General features: G+C 36.1%; 1 protein-coding gene across 1 annotated transcript in view; it reads left to right on the top strand.

Moving 5' to 3' along the window:
* ADAM23 (ADAM metallopeptidase domain 23) overlaps positions 1-21,450 on the top strand; it is a 162,943-nt gene that overhangs the window by 92,157 nt on the left and 49,336 nt on the right. Inside the window, exons 5-9 of the mRNA XM_047722557.1 lie at positions 4,066-4,148; positions 5,192-5,255; positions 9,482-9,554; positions 13,226-13,302; positions 15,114-15,179. Of these exons, the coding sequence (XP_047578513.1) occupies positions 4,066-4,148; positions 5,192-5,255; positions 9,482-9,554; positions 13,226-13,302; positions 15,114-15,179 (363 nt within the window). The remainder of the gene's footprint in view (positions 1-4,065; positions 4,149-5,191; positions 5,256-9,481; positions 9,555-13,225; positions 13,303-15,113; positions 15,180-21,450) is intronic.

Consider the following 21,450-nt stretch of genomic DNA (forward strand, 5'->3'; position numbering starts at 1 on the left):
TGGAACAGGGTTACCATTATTTGAACATCATCTGGCTTGTGGAGAGTTCGGATGTGGGGAAGTGGTAGGATTACGAGGTAGATTACTAGGATTTTTAAGTTCCTTTAACTAGCCAAAAACTTTCACTTATTAGATGCTCCATTTTGTTGCATTTTAAGTAACTCGCTGACAGTTACGAATCCAAAAACACTGATGCCTGTGTGGATACGCAATGACTCGTGTCATGTGCTGAATGAGCCCCTTTTGTTCTTCTGCCTGCCTCTTGCCTAGTCACAGATCTGTGAGGCACTCCTTGATTGCGAAGTGGCTGGCCAGGGCTCCCGAACTGTCTGTGGCCTTCCCTGTTGGGGAAAGAAACTCAAACTGGGGAGACTGAAAATGTGTCATTCAGTTTGGCTTTTTGCTGCCCTTATCAGAGCCTTTTTGTACTTTGTCACTGTTTCCTTTTCTGTACATGGAGGTAGTCGTTACTATGAGATAGTGACTGAGTGTTCCGGTTGGTTAGATCCTTAGGTGGAAGGTACCCCCAGAGCTGACTCTCCAACGTCAGTGCTCACAGCGCCCTCTGGGAGTGGTCCTGCACTGGTCCTCTCCCATTATCCCTGTTACCCAAGAGGGAATGCCTCTTTTCTTTCTTTCTCCTTCTTCTTCTTTTTTTTAATGTATTACTTGCTGGACTTTTATTTAGCATATCCATAGCTTAGGTTATTTTTATTTTCCCATGCCTTTTTTTTTAACATCTTAATTTTATTTTTTACATGTCCCAAGATTCATTGTTTATACACCACACCCAGTGCTCCATGCAATATGTGCCCTTCTTAATATCCACCACCAGGCTCACCCATCCCCCCACCACCATCCCCTCCATAACCCTTTTCAACTAGGATTTTTTGAATATGAAATACTTTGAGAGTTTATTTTGCGGTAGTATTTATAAAATGCTGCATACATCTGGAGAATTACCAAATAGTATTTTTATGGTCATGCTTTCTTAAAAACTTGTTATAAATTTAGTAATAAGAAACTCAGAAAATCCTCTAATACTACAAGATACTAAAACTAAATTAGAGCCTGCTGAATTTCTCAGAGTGCTTAATTATAACCACATAATCCAGATAGTCAAGCTTTGTTATGATAATAGATTAGGGATTGCATGTTACCTCAAGTGTTATTTAAGGTTCAGAAAATATAGTGATTTACCTTCAAATATGCAGAAAATTGAAATGGTTTCTTCCGATAATATCCTACCTTAATTAAAACAACTAACAATGACATTTATACTGAGAGAGCATCAATCTTCCATTTCTAATGTGAATTAAAATAAAATCTAAGAACTTGGAAGTATTTTCCTGGGAAAAAATATTTTTAGGAAAATATGGAAAATATAGCTTTTTTTTTTTAGAAAGGTAAAGTAAATATGACCTTGTTTGCTATGCACTAATAATAATCACCTGACTTAAAAGAACTTCTTGGTGTGATACAAAGTGCTAAATAACCAGTTTGATGGAATTTACAGTTACCTATGGCTGTTTTTAGAATCATGTGAAGAGTCTGGAATTTAATTGCGGAATATTGACCTGGATTTGCAAATCGCTGAGACGTGTGATACCATTTGTCCTTATAAGTTCCAGGGTTAATATGCAAATAAAACTTCTCATGTTGCATACAAGTCAATATTTTTGTAAAAGAATGCCTTTTGAGAATCAAACCCCATACAAAAGCAAACTTTTACAAAATATTAACAAAGTTATAATACCAAATTTAGACTGCCACCGCTGGAAATGTGTATTATAGTTTCTAAGAGGGAAAAAACTGAGTTGGTTGGGGAGTGGTCTTTGGTATATGGGTAGATGTCCTTATCACTGTAAATAACCTCTGAGGCTATTGTAATACAATATAATGAACAGTAATCAAAATGAACGTAAATCGTCAATGAAAAGTGATCAGTATATTCTATTTCAGAAAACAAATAAGAAGCTTCTGGTTAAACAGTGTAGATTCGATTATTATATTTATCTCTGTTCCTTCCCAATAACTTCGTCAAATACCAAAGAATAGAAAAAGGATATAAACCCACAAGGACAAAGACAGAAGAAAAGACTGCAGATGAGAGGTATTCATACAATTTTAGGAGATAGAAAGCAAATGGATGAGGAGTAACTGTCAAGTTTGAGCTTTTCCTGTTCTGCTAAGTTCCATTAGGGAAAACCCAAGAAGCAAGCCAATTGAGGATTCAGGAATTGAAGGCACATGAAAACAGAGAGGTTTGTTGAAAGTCTACATGGAGGGCTTTTACATCCCTGACGCATTTCATACCCCATATAGCCAGGCAACCATCCCTTTTGTAGTAGAAGAGCTCTGTTTATAGACAAAAATGGAAAGGAGGGGATTTTCAGAGAAATAAGTTTCCTAGCAATGAACTGTGTACATTTTCTTAATCAAAAGCTTTGTCTGAGTGGCCAGCCCAGTGAATAAGCCAAGACGCACATCAAGATCAAGCCATGTCTTGAAATTTCATGAAAATGGGGATGAATAAAAAGTTTTCCTAAAAGAGAAAAGTTACATTTTATAGGCAATATCTAGCATCAGAATAGCTGCCATTTCTCAGCAGCAACATTAGAAGCTGTGCACAATGGTGTTGAAATGCTGAGAGAAAATAATTTCTAATCTAGAATTTTCTATCCACCAAATGGTTGATTTAGTGTGAAGATATAAAAAGAAATTTTTATATATACAAAGTTTTCACCAAATTATATTCCATGGTGACTTTTCTAAGAAAGTACCAGAAGATGTGTACCTTCAAAAAAGGGGAGAGACCATGAGATCATGAATGGAAGAGATGTGGGGTGTAGGATTATGCAGAAGAGTTCCCAGGATGGCCCTAAACAGAACTCCTGGCTGGTGGTTCTGTGTCAAGCCCCGTGGAAGGCTGAAGGGGGACAAGAGGACTGTCTCCTGGAATAAAATAGATGTGATAAATTACCTGATATGTTTAACCAGGATGTAGCAGTATAGATATTCCATTCAGAAATACATAGGTGAACAGCAAAAGAAACAGATAAAAGAGTTAAAAATGATTGTCATGGATGTGAGGAGAAAGGGAGAAAGTAAGTGCTGTGTTTGTGTGTGTGTGTTTAAAGATTTATTTATTTGAGAGAGAGGGAGGGAGGGAGAGAGCGAGGGTGCGTGAGCAAGGGGAGGGACAGAGGAAGAGGGAGACAATCCTCAAAGAGAATCCCAGGTGTTTGGGAGCCCATTGCGGGGATCTCACCACCCTGAGATTGTGACCTGAGTAGAAAATAAAAGTAGGACACTTAGCGGACTGAGCCACACAGGCACCCTTGTGTTTTTAAAATAGGCCTTACAGTTACTACTTGACTTTGAAAATTAAGTTCATGTAATACTTCTAAGAAATTTTTTAAATGAATTTTAAAAGGTAGGGAAGCAAACAATAAGATTTTATGTAGTTTTCTATTAAACAATTATTTTTTAAAAAAGACTTTATTAATGTGTGTGTGTGTGTGAGAGAGAGAGAGAGAGAGAGAGAGAGAGAATGAGACAGAACATGAGCAGGTGGGGAGAGAGGGAGAAGCAGGCTCCCCGCTGAGCAGGGAGCCCAAACCAGGACTCGATCCCAGGATCCCAGGATCATGACCTGAGCCAAAAGCAGATGTTTAGCCACCTGAGCCACCCAGGCACCCCTATCAAACACAGTTATTAACAACACTTCTGGGGTTTCTCCTCAGTTTGATAGAAGACCTTATTCCATACCAATATCTGGTAAGTGTCTACTCCCTTACATGTTTAAGAAAGGTATGTAGGTTGTACCAGTTACATTGGTGTCTTATTCTTGTTAATAGCCTTTTCTCCTTTATTAAATTTAATAACACAGTGTCATTGTAGAAAAGTTGAAAAATGGCCTCGTGCCCTTTGAGACTTCCTGTCAACCAGGAGGAGTTTGTAGGGCCATCTTTGCAATTCTTTTTGGCTTATAGGAGCGTCGGTAATAGTGAATGATGACCCAGAGAGCATTGTTTATCAGCAAAACCTTCTTCTGTGTTGTAGGGTGGAGAGCACTGTTACTACCACGGCAGCATCAGAGGAGTCAAGGACTCGAGGGCTGCTCTGTCGACCTGCAATGGACTTCAGTACGTGCAAGTCTCCCGTGGGAGCCTGGACTTGTTTTCAGCCATGCGCTGTTCCCATCTTTTCTTTCCCAGACCTTTGTTGTGGGGACTCTGTTGTGCCAGTCGCACATTAGGGATTAGATATGGAGTCATGAACAAGGAGGGCATAGTCTCTGCTGTCTTAACATTTAGAGTCTGCAAGAGACTCAGGGATTAAACAAATGATTACAGAGATTAATATTGAATTACCCTTTTGGTAGGAACTGTGAAGGGGAGTGTCAGGGACTTATGGGGGTGACCAAATCTCATCTAGGGAGATTTCCCAAAGATGTACACCCGAGAATGTAGCAGACAGGTGGTATGGGCCACGGGAGGATGGGAGGGCCAAAGAAAGGAGCTTATATATTGGCATCAAGGCAGGCTCTAGAAAAACCTCTCTAAGCACCTTTGAGACCCAAATAGTAACCCTCAATGTAAAGACCTGGTTGTGGCCATGTGATGCAAAAGGATCTTGAAAATCTTATCTTCCTATATCTCTCACAATTATATGCAACACAGAGTCATACTGCTTAATGGAAATTCACAGTTGGAAGCCACAAATATGCTTCTGTTTGCCTTTGCAGAATAAGATGGTTTTAGATGATGGTAACGAGCAAAGAAACCATTTTCTTATAGGTGGTACTAGATTTGTGTAACAAGAAATTCGTACTAGTTGGAGAGTGTCTTGGAATTATAACAGAACACATTGGAACTGCATGAATAGTCCTTTCCAAGTTCATATTCTAATGTTTCCATTTTGTTTCAAAAATTAATTATAACATTTATAATTTATATGCTCATGGTGTGCTGTTTAACACCTTTTGTAGCTTAGCTGTTGTCTAGGACAACGCTGAGACCACAGTGGGATTCCACATAGATAGATGAATTGGGTTTTGGGCAGTATAAAGATAATTTGTTCAGGTATAGTGTTCATTTTTAAAGATGTAGTGTGAAGCTCATTTGCTGGTTCTTCCTCTTTGCCTTATTTTGTTAATTTTCTCCTCGTGTGGTTTCTTGTCTCGTAGTGGTATGTTTGAAGATGATACCTTTGTATATATGATAGAACCGCTGGAGCTGATTCACGATGAGGTAAGTCTGTGACCTCAGTTTCCTTATGGTGTTTCATTCTTTTAGCATCTTTGCCTTTGAGCCATAAGGAACATAATGTGGATGTCAGTGTACATTTATATGTAGTACCTTATTTCAAGTGTAGAATGACACTGTGAATTTTGAAGTTTAAATTGCACATCCCAGGTGTGTTGAGAAGCTGGTGCTTGTGTATTGAATTTAGAAATGTGCAGGCTATGACCTGCTGCATTGGGGAACATAAGTCACCTAAACGGATGGGCTTGGCGGATGGCTCTTTCAGCATCCAAGCTCCCACTTTGGGGAAGTGAAGCCCATGGTTCTTTTGATTGAAGGTGCAGTTTCAGCACACTCACACAGGGGAAGTGAAGTCACAGGATTTATTACGTACAGATTCCAGAATCTAGGGTGGGGATCAGTAAGCCAGAGGAAGGCAGTCCTCCATCCCAGGTCACGAGTGAGCAGGAGATAGAGAGCAGGGTAGCAAGAACCTATTACTTGAAAGAGGGTTAGAGTGGAGGTCTTTGACGTATAGTGGGCTTAATTCTAAGTGGTTTTTAAAAAAAGATACCCTGGGAAAAGCAAAGAGGGAACTTAGAGCAGGAATCCGACACTCAAGTTCTTATCGGAATGTCCAGACCCTGGGTGTGAGCAAGGTTATCATGCTGTAAAATGCCTAGGCAGCAGCTCAGAAAAATACAAGTTGTTTTTCTCATCACACCAGGCCATGCACCAGTAAAGAATGATAAGAGGCAAGAAATCTAGGCTTTTGGAAGTAAAGGCAGTTCTCCCCAGTCTACAGAGCAAAGAGGACATTGTGTTTTGTACCGACCCACTTCTTTCCCTTTAAACTAGCTTTTATTCTCACTTCTTCTTTAGATAATTGTATGACTTTAAGCATATACTTAACTTTTATGAGAATCTTCAGTGGGAAAATTTGTAGTTGAACTACGATTACATTAGACAGCATTTAGTTTTTTTTAGAGATGGGGAAAAAAATAATGTTTAGAATTGTGCAGAGGCCAGCAACCTAGATAAGAAACCATAAGGGCATTATGCTAAATGAAGGAAGGCAGACAATGGAAGACAAATGCTGTATAATCTTGCCTATATGTGGAATCTAAAAGTACTGAACTCAGAGACAGAGAACAGATTAGTGGTTACCAGAAGCCAGTGGGGGGAATTCATGAAGGTGGTCAAAAGGTACAAACTTTCAGGTATAACATAAATGAATTCTGGGATGTAATGTACAACTTTGTGACCATAGTATCTTTGTATATTTGAAAGTTGCTTAGACAGTAGATTTTTAAAAAATTAACATGTAACGTATTATTTGTTTCAGGGGTACAGGTCTGTGATTCTTCAGTCTTACACAATACACAGCGCTCACCACAACACATACCCTTCCCACTGTCCATCACCCAAGACAGTAGATCTTACGAGTCCTCATCACAAGCAAAAAGAGTAATTGTGATGTTATGGGTGTTAAGTACACTTACATATTTTGCAATATAAACATAGATCGTTATATTTTACACCTTAAACTTATACAATATTACATGTTGTTATATCCCAATAAAATTGCACAAAAAAGCAATCATATACTCTACTACTGTTGCTCACTAATAGAATCAAAACAAGTCTGAAATTTGATTTGTATTCATTAGGTATTATAATGAGGGCTTACTGCATGCTGGGTACTATTTTAGGTGCTAGGGATAAAGTGGTGAATAAGATAGACATAGAGCCTGACCTTTATGGAGCTTATAGTCTACAAAGGTAGATGGGAAAAAAACAGGATGAGTAAGTAATTGCATACTGTTTGTTAGCTAGCATGCTAAGGAGAAAAAAAATGAAGCCAAGGAGGAAGAATTACAAGGAAGGGCAAAATGAGGTGGTACTTTTGAAGGAGGACTTTCAAGAAATTAGGGAGCTGGAAGAGCCTTCTAGGAGAGGAGAAAATGCAAAGGCCCTAAGTTAGGGGTGGGTGTTATAGGAACTTTGAGGAGTCAAGCTAGGTTGGACAGTAGTAGATAAAGGGGAGAGGTGTAGGAGATTGAAGGCTCTGAGAGGTAGCAATAGGGAAGTCATATCAGTGAGAAGATCTGCTAATGGGAAAATAGTATTTTGACAGTGATCGAGTCAGAATATTGCAATCATTTGATGGGGGTGCAGAAAACTTTTAAAGAATCTTTTACCTTTTTTCACTTATAGATAAATTTTGACTTGGGCACGAGCCATTTAGACTATTGATCGTCACAGTTGAACACACTTTTTTTTTTTTTTTTTTTTTTGCTGTGGCAATGTGTGTGTGTATGCACACTCTCTCTCACACACACACACACACACGGTGTAAGTTTCAATTTGAGACAGAGGTGTGATTACATTTTAATGTTTAATGTTTGCTTAAACCTGTATCATTTTTCAACCAGTAAATATGAAAATTACTGGATAACAAAGACAACCACCCCTAGATAAAGACATTTTGATTCAGTAAAATGTTTTTCCTCTATTTTAGTGATAGGTAAATAACTTGTATACAGCAAGATTATTTGACTCGGTCAACAAATAATTGACTTTGATTTCTTGTGCTGATTATGCTAAAAAAGAAAAAAAAAAAACAAAGAACAAAACAAAACCCCCAAATAATGACTCCCTAAGACTCAAAGTTTTTAGATATGCACAATATGTAAATATGTAAATAAGATTTTTTTTTTCAATGCATCCCCAATAGGGCAGTTTTGCAAGTTTGATGAATTAAGAAATGTATGTGACTATGTTTAATAAACTGTTAAAGAAATTTATAAGTACAAACTGCTATTGTCATAGTATTTAAAGCATCAGTTTTACATTGTTATACCCATAATCATGTTGTTCAGGGGCTGATTGTTCCATGCCTACGCCCTTTTTTCTTTCTTTCCTCCTTGCTCCCTACCTTTTTGTTCATGTAACAATCTGTCTTCATCTTCACCATGGGGAGAGGAGAAGGAAAAGGGCTTGAAACTTTAGTAGCTTTTAAAATTGTGTTTCTAATCCAGTTGTGAGTTTCATTGCTCTGAGTATCATTTTACCTGTTATCAGAATTAAGAATTTACTGAAGTTCAATTTAGATTTGTTGATGTTTAGTTTATTATTACTGGTTTTATTATGCTTTACAGCAAGTCAAGTAATATGGATGGAATATTTCTAATAAATTCATGTTATCTCTCAAGTAGTGAATAGCAAAACTCTTAATTATTTTGAGTTTCATATGTAATGTATTAAGAACACTTTTTTGATAACTAATCTTCTGCTTATGAAACCTAATACATCATAGGAAATTTGGAAAAGCAAAATAAGCAAGCACTTAACCACATTTTAAGTTTCCATGATCCCATCCCGGAGAGAGAACTTCTCTTCACCTTTCAGTATACATTCTTCCAGTTTTTCAATGATACGTTCTTCTATATTTTTAAAATAAATTGAATCATTATTCTGTAATAGAATTTTAGCTCAATGGTGGATCTCTCTGAATCACAGTATTTTTATATGTAAAATAAAGATAAAATATGCATTATATAGAGTTCTTGTGAGGATTAAATCAGGTAATGTGTAGTACATTAATGGTGTCTGACTCATACTATGTGCTCAGTAATGGAAGCTAATAGTAAATAATAATAATAATAATGGAAATAAGATGTTTCTAGAAGTGTAGTTTCTAGGGCAAAGGATATGAATATTTTCAAGGTCATCGATAGACATTGCTAAATTTCTCTTTGAACTATGCTCCCAATTTATTCTTATCAGCAGAGTATGAGAGTGCTTTTTACTTTGCAACCATAATTAACTATGGTTATCATAATTTTAAAACCTTTGCCAACTGGATGGCAAAATTGGTATATCTTTTTTTTTAATTTGCATTTTGAAGGAGTATTAAAGCATTCATCATTTTTTAATATGTTCATTGACCATTTGTGTTTCTTTCTTGTGAATTTCCTATTCGTGGCTTTGAAGAAAGCTAAGGTTTCAGAATAGCTAATAAAACTACGTTTTTATCTACACTGGAGCAAGTGGATAGTGCTCTCTTTTTTAAAAAAAAAATTAAGGTTCCGATAAGACATACTCATCATTTTTGATAGCTAAAATATTAACATATAAATGTTCCCATTTTAAGAAGGATATTGGAGAAAGTTCCAACACTCTTCTGTAGACACTTGCTTTTTAATGGTCCACAACTGCTTTTGTTTCAGAAAAGCACCGGTCGACCACATATAATCCAGAAAACCTTGGCAGGACAATATTCTAAGCAAATGAAGAATCTCAGTAAGTTTGAATTAAGATGGCCATTTTTTTTTAATGTCGTAGGAGCCGGGCCTTGGTGGAACTCCATGCACATGCAGGAGGTGAAAGTACTCTGCAGGGAGCCATGTGGGTGGGCAGTGGCGTGAACTGTGGCTGGTGTAGAATGAGACCTGGGGAGTCCTTGCCGATGGAAATACTGAAATAGGAAACCCAGGAGTAAACTCCTGTTAGGAACCAGACAGTGTGGCTAAATTTAATGGTGTTTTGCAATGAGGCTCATCCTTAAATTTCTCTGGCGGTTTCCTGCTTTTCAGACAATTTGTATTTTCTCGTTCTTACGCTCTGGTTCTGAGGCATCTTAAGCATATTGATGTTGACAAAGCTTCCTTTGGATTATTGGGGTATGCAGTATTGCTTCTGTACATTAATGCCAGAAGTCTTAAAAATTCATTCAAAGTCTTATGCCATACATTATTTTTAAACCTAAAATGAATTAAGCACAGTGAATTTTAGATATTGAGGGTCAGGTGGTATTAGGTCAAATATGCATATTCTAATGACTCTTGAATGGCTCGTTACGTTTTTGATGATGTTTGGAAGAAACTATTATTTGAATTATAGATTAGAATTTGTACATTACAGATAGAATTAGATTTGTGACCATGAGAATGTGAATTGTTTAGTGATCGGAATACTTTTTTCACCTTAGTTTATTTTGATTTTGAGATGATATATGCTATCGATGTTGCTGTTTCTTCACATGATATTTTTATTTTATTTTATTGTTTGCATCATGATAAGTATATTCTTTAATCCCCATCACCTATTTTACCCATTCCCCTCCCCTTTACCTCCCTTACAGTAGACATCAGTTTGTTCACCATAGTTCAGAGTTTCCCGGTTTGTCTCTTTTTCTCTCTCTTTTTTTCCTTTGTTCATTTGCTTTGTTTCTTAAGTTCCACAGAGGAGTCAGATCTTATGGTATCTGTTTTTCTCTAACTGACTTATTTCACTTAGCATTATACTTTCTAGCTCCAATCTCTGTTGTTGCAAATGACAAGAACTCATTCTTTTTTATGGCTGAGTAATATTCCTCTGTGTGTGTGTGTGTGTGTGTGTGTGTGTGTGTGTACATACCACATCTTCTTTGTTCTTTCATCTATTGATGGATATCTGGGCTCCTTCCATAGTGTGGTCATTATCAGTAATGCTGCAATAATCATAGCGGTGTATGTATCCCCTTTGAATTAGTGTTTTTGTACTTTTTTGGTAAATACCAGTGGTGTGATTGCTGGATTTTAGGGTAGTTCTGTTTTTAACTCTGAGGAATCTCCATACTGTTTCCCACAGTGGCTACACCAGTTTGCATTCCTGTCAATAGTGAAGGAGAGTTCCTATTTCTCCACAGCCTCGCCAACACTTGTGGTTTCTTGGGTTTTTTATTTTATCCATTCTGACAAGTATGAGGTGATAGTTTTGATTTACATTTCCCTGATGATGAGTGATATTGATCATCTTTTCATGTGTCTCTTGGGCATCTGGATGTTTTCTTTGGAGAACTGTCTGTTCATATCTTATCCTTTTTAAAAAATCTTTTTTTTTAGGGAGAGAAAGGGAGAGTGAGTGCCTGCATGTACAACAGGGGAGGGGCACCAGGTATCCCTCTTCTGTCCATTTTTTAATTGGATTATTTGGTTTTGGGGTATTGAGTTGTATCAGTTCTTTATATATTTTGGATACTAGCCCTTTGTTGCATATGTCATTTGCAAATACGTTCCCCCATTCAGTAGGTTGCCTTTTAGTTTTGGTGATTCTTTTCCTTTGCTGTGCAAAAGCATTTTATTTTGAGATAGTCCTAATAGTTTATTTTTGCTTTTGTTTCCCTTGTCTCAGGAGACAGATCTAGACATCACGGCTGATGTCAGAGAAATTACTGCCTGTGCTCTCTTAAGGATTTTTATGGTTTTTAGGCCTCACATTTAGGTCTTTAATCCATTTTGAGTTTATTTTTGTGTGTGGCAGAAGAAAGTAGTCCAGTTTCCTTCTTTTGCATGAGCTGTTGTTGAAGAGATTGTCTTTTTTCCATTTTATGTTCATTCCTCCTTTGTTGAAGATTGATTCATTGTATGATTGTGGGTTTATTTCTGTATTTTCTATTTCGGTCTGTTGATCTGTGTGTGTGCTTTTATGCTAGTACCATATTGTTTTAATTACTACCACTTTGTAATATAACTTGAAGTCTGGAATTGTGATACCTCGAGTTTTGTTTTTCTTTTTCAGGATTGCTTTGGCTATTTGAGGTCTTTTGTGGTTCCACACAAATTTTAGGATTGGTTGTTTCTAGTTTTGTGGAAAATGCTTTGATATTTTGATAGGGATTGCTGTAAATCTGTAGATTACTTGGGTAGTATAGATGTTTTAACAATATATGTTCTTCCAGTCCATGCGCATGGAATGTCTTTCTATTTTTTTTGTATTATCTTGAATTTTTTTCATCAGTGTTTCATAGTTTTCAGAGTACAGGTCTTTCACTCCTTTGGTTGAGTTTATTCCTAGATATTTAATTGTTTTCGGTGGAATTATAAATGGGATTTTTTCTTAATTTCACTTTCTGCTGCTTCATTATTAGTGTGTAGGGAAGCAATAGATTCCTGTACATTGATTGTGTGTCCTGTGACTTTACAGAATTCATTTATCAGTTCTAGTAGTTTTTTGTGAAGTGTTTCAGGTTTTCTATATATAGTATCATGTCATCTGCAGATAGTGAGAGTTTTACTACTTCCTTACCAAGATGGATGCCTTTTATTTCTTTTTGTTTTCTGATTGCTGTGGCTAGGATTTCCAGCGCAATGTTGAATAAAAGTGGTGAGAGTGGACATCCCTGTCCTGTTCCTGACCTTAGGAGAGAAGTTCTCAGTGTTTTCCTCTTGAGTATGATGTTGGCTGTGGGTTTTTCACATAATGCTTTCATTATGTTGAGGTATGTTCCCTCTAATCCTACTTTGTTGAGGGCTTTTCTCATGAGTGGATGTTGTACTTTGTCTAATGCTTTTTCTGCCTCTATTGAAATGATCATATGGTTTTTATCCTTCCTCTTATTGATGTGATGTATCATGTTGCTTGTTTTGTGAATATTGAATGAACCACACTGGAGTCCTGGAAAGAAATTCCACTTGATTGTGGGTTTTTAAAATGAGTTTAAATGCATTTTTAAAATGTATTGTTGGATTCAGTTTGCTAGTATTTTGTTAGGGAGTTTTGCTTCTGTATTCATCAGGAATATTGATTTGTAGTTCTCTTGGGTGGTGTCTTTATTTGATTTGGTATTAGAGTGATACCTAGAGTGATTCCTTCTGACTATTGTTTTCTAATTGTTTGAGAAGAATAGGTATTACCTCTTCTTTAAATGTTTGGTAGAATTCGCCTGTGAAGCTATCTGGTCCTGGGCTTTTATTTTGGGGGAGTTTTTTGATTTCTGATTAAATTTCAATGCTGGTAATTGGTCTGTTCAAGTTTTCTCTTTTTTCCTGCCTTAGTTTTTTTTTTTCATATATTTTAAATACATATGCATATGTATTTAAATATATATATATAAATATATAAATACATATAGTTTTCACATATTTTAAAAACATACTCCCATTGAACTGCAGTCAAGTATAAATTTTTATATTCCCTTTTCCTTTACACAGGTATGGAAAGCAGTGGCCAGTGGCCCTTTCTGTCTGAATTGCAATGGTTGAAAAGGAGAAGGAAGAGAGCAGTGAACGTGAGTGTGGCATTGAACCATGGATGGGGCCACTTCACTCAGTTAAATTGTTTGCCTGAAATCACATGGTATCTGACCATATCTAAAACAGTTTATATTTGGACAACATCTTCTCACAAACCAAAACGACAAACCAAACTCTTCCTATGGTTTGAGTCTTACAGGCATATTGCATTTTAGTCAGCTTTTTCTATTTGATATAAACTGGTTACAGTGTCCTATGAACCTTGATGTCGTATAAGGAATGTTTTGTTTTAGCTTCATTTTCAAAGCATTTTCTTATGAAAGTTACAGTGCATTTTTTTTCTGTTAAAAGTACAGCAGACTTTTTCGTATGGCTTATATAACATTGTTTGAAACATTTTTGTTCACCCAAAAGGGTAAGGAGAAGTGTTTAGGTTTTGAAATGTTGGCTAATGATGCTTGTTTACAGTTCTTTCAAACTGAAAGCTCTGTTTTACCAAAATTTGAAGCTGGATATGTTTTCCTGAGGATCTATTTGACCATTAGTGTCATGACAGTTACTAAATAAGAATCATATAATTATATAATCAGCGACTGTAGTATAGCTCCCATGTATTGATAAATGTATAGGAGCTTTGTAACTGGAATTATGTTCCTAGTCTTTTTCATAATAGATTAGAAAGCTGTAATGATGGGGACTGTTTTGTAATTACATAGTGAATGCGATGTAACCGAGAATTAATTCCACAGCATATAGATTACATGGTAATTTACTAGATAACTTAATGAGTAATTATACTGAAAATTGCACATTTTAGATAATGTTTTGCTGCATGTATTTTTTTGTGAAAAAATTAGACCACCAGTCATCAGAAACTTCGTTACAGGTTAAATTATCCTCTCTTTATGCTTATGGATACAAATTTTGTTTTTTTTACCTAGAGACTTTTTTTTCTTAGTCTTGAAGATGTGGTTGGTAAGAAGAAGTTTTATATAGAGTACTGACATTTCACTACATTCCACCCCTATCAAATATAAACTGATCGGTGACCTTGTGCATAAAGAAATAGAGTCATTATCCGTTTTTCAACTGTGAAAAAAGAATTAAAATGCTTAGTACTTGCTCTTAAAATTATCAAGGAATAATCAAAATTTAGAAGCAATTAGAGAATAGTTATTGTCAATGTTTGCTCCTTTGAGAAGTCGTGTGGTTAAGATTTAGTACATTATTATTAAAATTTCACTCTAGTGAGTTAATGCTTCTTTTGACTATATTGATAGCTGTTCCACATGTACTGTGCCATTCTTATTAAATGAGTTTTAAGTAGATTTCCTTTGAAGTTTTAAGTAGGCAAGAATCGTTTTTATCACATTTTAATGCCAAAGAAGTTGAGATTTATTTATTTTAGCAGAATTATACTGTACACTTTTCTCTAGAGTATTTTTATATATGAAAATCATATAAAAATAACATGGACTGGGGATGCCTGTCTGTCTCAATTGGCAGAGGGTGCAACTCTTGATCTTGGAGTCGTGAGTTCAAGCCCCATGTTGGGAGTAGAGATTACTTAAAAATTAAAAAAAAAAAAATCTTTAAAAAAAATAACACAAGCTTTTCTCTATCTTGATGAGTATTTTAAAGATAATTAAATACAATTCTTTTCTGAATACTTGAACATTTATCCACATTTTATAGTCACTGTTTTTGATTTTGCTGACCAAACTTCTTCCAGGGTGTTTATAAAGCAGGCTACAAAGAGTTCTTTTGAAATTCAAAGTCAGTCCACAAGTTAATAGCATCATAGATACATCCACCACCATTCTGACCATATTTTTATTTTTCACAGCCATCTCGTGGTGTGTTTGAAGAAATGAAATATTTGGAACTTATGATTGTTAATGATCACAAAACGGTAAGAATATGAAGAATCAGTGAGGGGCGCGTGGATGGCTCGGTTGGCTAGGTGACTGCCTTTGGCTCAGGTCATGATCCGGAAGTACCAGGATGGAGTCTCACACTGGGCTCCCTGCGCAGCAGGGATCTGCTTCTCCCTCTAACCCTCCCCCTTCTCATGCTCTCTCTTACAAATAAATACAAAAATCTTTAAAAAAAAAAAAATCAGTGAGTTTTAGACCTAGAAGATTGCTTAAGAAAGAATACATTTCACTTTATATTGAATCATTATTTGTTACTTATTAAGGCCAATATATTTAGATGCTTTATTTCTTTGGAACTATTGAATGCCTTGATTTATTTCATGTGTTTGGAAACACTGGGCTTTATAGAATTTTCACAACTCAAATAAACAGATGAATATTTAGTGGTTATAATGAATGGATTTAACTATTTGTTTGACATCTTTTACATACCTTCATTTAAAATTCTTATGCTATACTTTTCTTTATCTGTGTATTTGGTCACTACTTTCTAACTATTCCATGTCTTTGTTCCGAGAACATTTTTTTCTTTTTTTTTATTTATTTGTTAGAGGGAGAGAGAGAGAGCACGAGCACAGGCAGGCAGAATGGTAGGCAGAGGCAGAGGGAGAAGCAGGCTCCCTGCCGAGCAAGGACCCCGATGTGGGACTTGATCCCAGGACGCTGGGATCATGACCTGAGCCGAAGGCAGCCGCTTAACCAACTGAGCCACCCAGGCATCCCGAGAACATTTTTTTCTTACAAATTATTATGACTTGTGGCAGATGTAATTATAGGAAGTGAAGATGTATAATAAAAGCAAGTCCAAAGAGACCGTCTTTGATGACTTATCTTCTTTAAATTTTGGAAAGATGAGTAATATTGTGTTACTTAATGTCAAAGTAAACTGTGATTTAATATGTCATCTCAATAACATTTAAGAGACATGAAAAATAATTACTGCCTCCATTGGCTGTTCTTGAAAATAGAGTAGAAAGTTTCTTTTTTTAAAAGGTTTCATTTATTTATTTGAGAGAGAAAAAGCAAGCATGAGCCAGGGAGAGGGGGCAGAAAGAGAGGGAGAAGTGAGCTCAGGGATCATGACCAGAGTTGAAGGCAGATGCTTCAGTGACTGAGCCACTCAGGTGCCCTGAGCAGAAACCTTCTTACCCGTGTTGTAGTTAATTGTGTCCCTTGTAAAACAGGTTGACTGAAGCCTAGAGCTTTCTAAAGAGTCTTGTCCAATAGGCTGTTTGCTAGTATAACCAACACTTGGGGTGTGCTTAAATGTTTAACACCTAGCTCTGTGGGGAAAATAGCCTTGGTTTATAATGTTTGCTGATAGCTGTGGTGTAAATACTACCATCATGGCTGATTTCAAGCTACTGGAGTGAGGTCACTAAATGAGGAGGTGGGAAAAGTTGCATCCATTTGGCTCTTGTGAACTGTTGGGACCTGACTCCAGCACCCCATTGCTGAGCCTCCCAGACTGTGTAGGCTTGTTGTACTTCTTGTAACTGTAAAATTTAATGTAAAAAATTATATAAACTAAGAGTGTAGCTGTTTTTATGAAAACTGAGTTATATTTCTGGAAAGATGAGAATATTTTAAGAAATATTTAAAGTCAGTTATGGGTTAAAAACTTGTAAAAGATTGTAATAAGAATTCACATTGCTTTGCATATATCATTAAGTCCTTGTTTTACTTTAAGGAGACAAAATTAGGTTAGTAGGTGATAGGGTAAAATGACAGTATGCAATTCTAATTAGTAGAACCTACTCAAGAAAAGGCCTTGGAACCATAAATTTAAAAAATATAACTTAATTTATTTTTAAACTTGTACTTAACTCTACATTAGCAGACATTTTCTGTTACTTGCTAAGTACTGGTTTAGTTAAGCTGAGTATTATTAAATGGAATACCTGTTAATTATATATGCAGATTTATTTTATTTACCAGTAGCTTTTAAATATATTGCTTGATATATGTTAGCAGAAGGAGAGGAGAGGTCCTCTTTGGTTGGAAGGAAAACCAAATATATAGACAACCATTTTAGATAATAAAGGCTAAACTAAGAGTTTCAGAAGGACATTAATTTGCTTGAAACCCCAAGAAAATTTTTCATCTGAACTATTTTTGTTGATTGGGACATTGAGATTTCTTGTAGGTACTTCTCAGTCCTTAGCATTGTGGCATGTTGTGAAATTATGGCATTAGATACTTCCCCTTTTTTTAATATCCATTATGCAAATACTTTTAAAGTCATGGAAGGAATAATTATGATTCATGCAATGCCTTTAAATTCACAAAGTACATTCACAGAAAGCTGGGAATGAATAGAACACTTCTCCAACCCATAACTTGTATCTCCTCATCTCCTGTTCCACCATACTCTGGTAGGAAGGTACATAAAGCTATCAGTTAGATTAAGTATCAGTAACTGTATAAATTGGAAACAGCCATTTTTTATAAATATTATATACTTTGGATTTATTTTTTAATCCTTTTAAATGGAAGCATTTAAATAATCTTGTCATTATCTTATGAATATAAAATAGCACCTTCCCATTATAATATTATTTTCATATATGGAAATTTTCTGCACATTATACCATATATTCTGTGATAAAGTTATCTTCTTTATGCTATCAGATTTGTTTACAGTAAACCTTGGTAATTGTTTTATTATTATTATTATTATTATTATTATTAAAATTGAGTGAGAACTAGTCATGATATGTTATCTATCTTTGAAACTAGAAGAAAAGAACTGTAATTTTCACTGATAAACTTGGAAGAAATACATAGTAAGAAATGAAATAAAAAGTTTTAATTTTGAGTAGTAATAGTACCTAAAGTAGAAAGAAATTACCTAAGGTGATTTCTACTATTTAAATAAATATTATATCTGGAGTAACAAGACAACATACTCCTTTTGCTTTGAGGCCAGGATACATCCAACTCCCACATAAGTATGTCATTTTATAAGGATTTTTTCTTTTGAGATGTGAGGAAAAAGTTTTTTTAAGGTGTGCTTTATATGAAAGGAAGAAAATGAAGATTGTTTTTGAATTTGATTACCACAAGGAAGTAGTAAATCAGAACTTGGATCGGAGTCCTGAAGTTCACATTTTTAAAGTAAAACTGAACTAGAATAATTAACATCTGTTTTTTTTAATACCTGTAGATTTACTGTTGGGTTTTAGAGTGATCATCCTTGAAATGACTCATTATACACTCTTTGTGCTAGATGAGGCAATGCAGTTGTTTTGATAACTGTCACCCTCAGATGGAAAATCAAGCACTAATTTTATTTTATTTTTTTCCAAAAAACAAATTTCTTTAAGGGTTGTAATTGTTCAGGAAGGCAAAGTAAAATTTGGCACTTTAAATGTAAATTATTTTGAGTGATCACAAATTGTGATAGTAAGTTTTATCATAAATGGAGATTGCACATCTTTCTTTGTATGCAAAATTATTTCTTATTCATGCAGGAAATAGAAACATTTTGCCTACATTCACATTCAAGCTAATCTCTTTATTTATTTATTTATTTATTTATTTATTTTTAAAGATTTTATTTTTTAATTTATTTGACAGAGAGATCACAAGCAGGCAGAGAGGCAGGCAGAGAGAGAGGAGGAAGCAGGCTCCCTGCTGGGCAGAGAGCCCGATGCGGGGCTCAATCCCAGGACTCTGAGATCATGACCTGAGCCGAAGGCAGCGGCTTAACCCACTGAGCCACCCAGGAGCCCCAAGCTAATCTCTTTAATTCAGAGTAACCTAATATTGGCTTCCTGAAAAAAGGCAGAAACCTTATTTTGAACAATCATCATGTTATCAGTGGCTTTCAATTAGGAAAGGAAAATCCCTCAATTTTGTAGAAAGCATCTTGGTAGTTGGCTGGTGGAACCCAATTTGTGAGCCAATTATAGCCTTGATAAGGGTCTGCAAATATTTCTTTGAGTCACTTGAACTAAATATAAATATGAAAAGCCTTATTCTAATAGAAAATTGGTTGAAATATCTTAAAGTGCATGAAAAAAGTTTTGCTTACATTTTTGCTGTTTCCATACGTATAAGTCCAAGTGCAAGTGTGTTATAGCTCAAATATTTTTCAATTTAAGCCTCAATTTAAACCCTATTTAAAAACCACTATCCTTTATGGGCACATTAACAAATTATGAGTTCTCATCAAGAACCATGATTTCTTGGGAATATACATAAACTATTTTATCGGAATTGTTAACTGAAAAATTTATCTCCTATCTCAACCCAAAGTAGGCATTGAATTCCAGCTGTGTGACCTTGGATAAGTTCCTTGTCTTCTCTGAACTTCACTGTCCACCTTTCTAACATTGTCTAATAACACCTACCTCAAAGAGTTGTGAGGAGAAATATTTGCTGTAGGAGAAACACCTATAGATCCTGGTAAATCCTAGCTGCTCAGTTAAGTGGAACTTCAAGTGAACAAATCTTGTGAGTATCCTGGGTTTCCTCTTTTGTGCTCTCTCAGCAGCACAGTTGATTACGCTCTCCTGTGTGAAATATTTTCGGCTTCTGTTGACACAACAGCTCTTCTACCTCACTGGCCCTTCCTTCTTAGACTTTTGCATCTGGCCTCTAGATTAGGGGAGTCCTCATAGCTTGGTTTTGGGCTCTCTTTTCTCTCTATAACTCTTCCCAATGTCAACACTTCCAGTTTCAACCTTTAAGTAATATCATGACATTAGGGGTGCCTGCGTGGCTCAGTCAGTTAAGTGTCCAACTCTTGGTTTGGTCTCAGGTCATGATCTCAGGGTCGTGAGATAGAGCCTCACGTTGGGAGTGGGGAGTATGCCGGGGATTCTCTCTCTCTCCCTTGGCCTCTGCCCCTGCCCCTCAAAATAAATAAATAAATAAATAAATGAAATATTTAAAAATATATCATGACTTTAAATTCATCGCTCTCTACTTTATGCCTCTAGCCTCCTGAATCCACACTTACATACCCAACTGTCTACTTGCTTGCCAGGTTCAGTATTGAACAGGCATCTCTAACATTTCTAAATCAGCACTCTTGATTCCTTAGTCCTAAGCTTCTCTTTGCCTAGTCTTTCTTATTATTTTAAATGACACCTCTACTCCCCCAGCTATTCAAGTTCAAGACCTAGGAGTCATCTTTAATTCTTCTCTTTCCTATTTTCCACATCCTATAACATCAGCACATTCTGCGAACCCTGTGAACCCACTCACTTCTCTCTGCAGCTGTCCAACCTTCATTATCTTTTACCTGGACTCTTGCTTCCATGTGTGACCTTTCTCATTCACCTACCCCACAGCAGAGGGAGCTTTCTATAAAGGAAATCAGAGACATGGAGATTACAAATATGAAATAAGTGAAAAACATCACAACAGCAAAAAAGACTTCATTTTATTAATTTTTAACTTGCATGTCCTATGTTCCCATGATCATTATTCTACAAAAAGAAGTCTCCAAAATGGACAAATTAATGTTCCGAAGCACAGGAAAGTTAATTGTCATAGGTATATAATACCACTGCCTTAGACTAGGGGTCAGTTAATATTTTTCCTTTCTTTTTGTAATGTGTGCTTCTTAATGTCAAGACTTTTATATTATTTTCATCACCCCAAAGGGACTTAAGGTTGAGGCTTTTGCTTTTACTTTAAAAAATATCTTTGAATTTTTTAGCGTGTGGAATCTGCTGGACAACTTAAAATGCTTAGCTCTTTATAGCAACTTCTTTGTGCAAGGTTTGAAAACCCTGTTAAAGTGCCCTAAGATACTTAGATCAATATGATGTTTTTGGCCCAGTTACATGCACAGATTGATGTTTACAATAAAAGAACACATGGAGACAGTTTGGATCAGATCACGTTGCATGGAGACAGCAGTAACATCAAGTTTGAGTTCATTCTGAGTCCAAGTCCATTCAGGCCTTGATAACAGAACACTGCAGATGAGGTGGGCTTGTGAATGACAGAAGTTTATTTCTCACCCCTCTAGGGGCTGAGAAGCCCAAGATCATGGTACCAGCAGGCGGCGAGGACCTGCTTCCCTATTCATAGGCAGCACCTTGCTCTGTGCCCACTTCCTCTGGTACAAGGAGCAAGGGAGCTCCCTGGAGTTTCCTTTGAGGCACTCATCCCCGTCATTAGAATTCCACCTTATGATCAAAGTATCTCCCAAAGGTGCCACCTCTTAATATCATCATTTCGGGAGTTAGGATTTCAACGTATGAATTTGGGGGGGATATAAACATTCAC

This window comes from Lutra lutra, chromosome 3 (assembly GCF_902655055.1).
Source record: "Lutra lutra chromosome 3, mLutLut1.2, whole genome shotgun sequence".
NCBI lineage: Eukaryota > Metazoa > Chordata > Mammalia > Carnivora > Mustelidae > Lutra > Lutra lutra.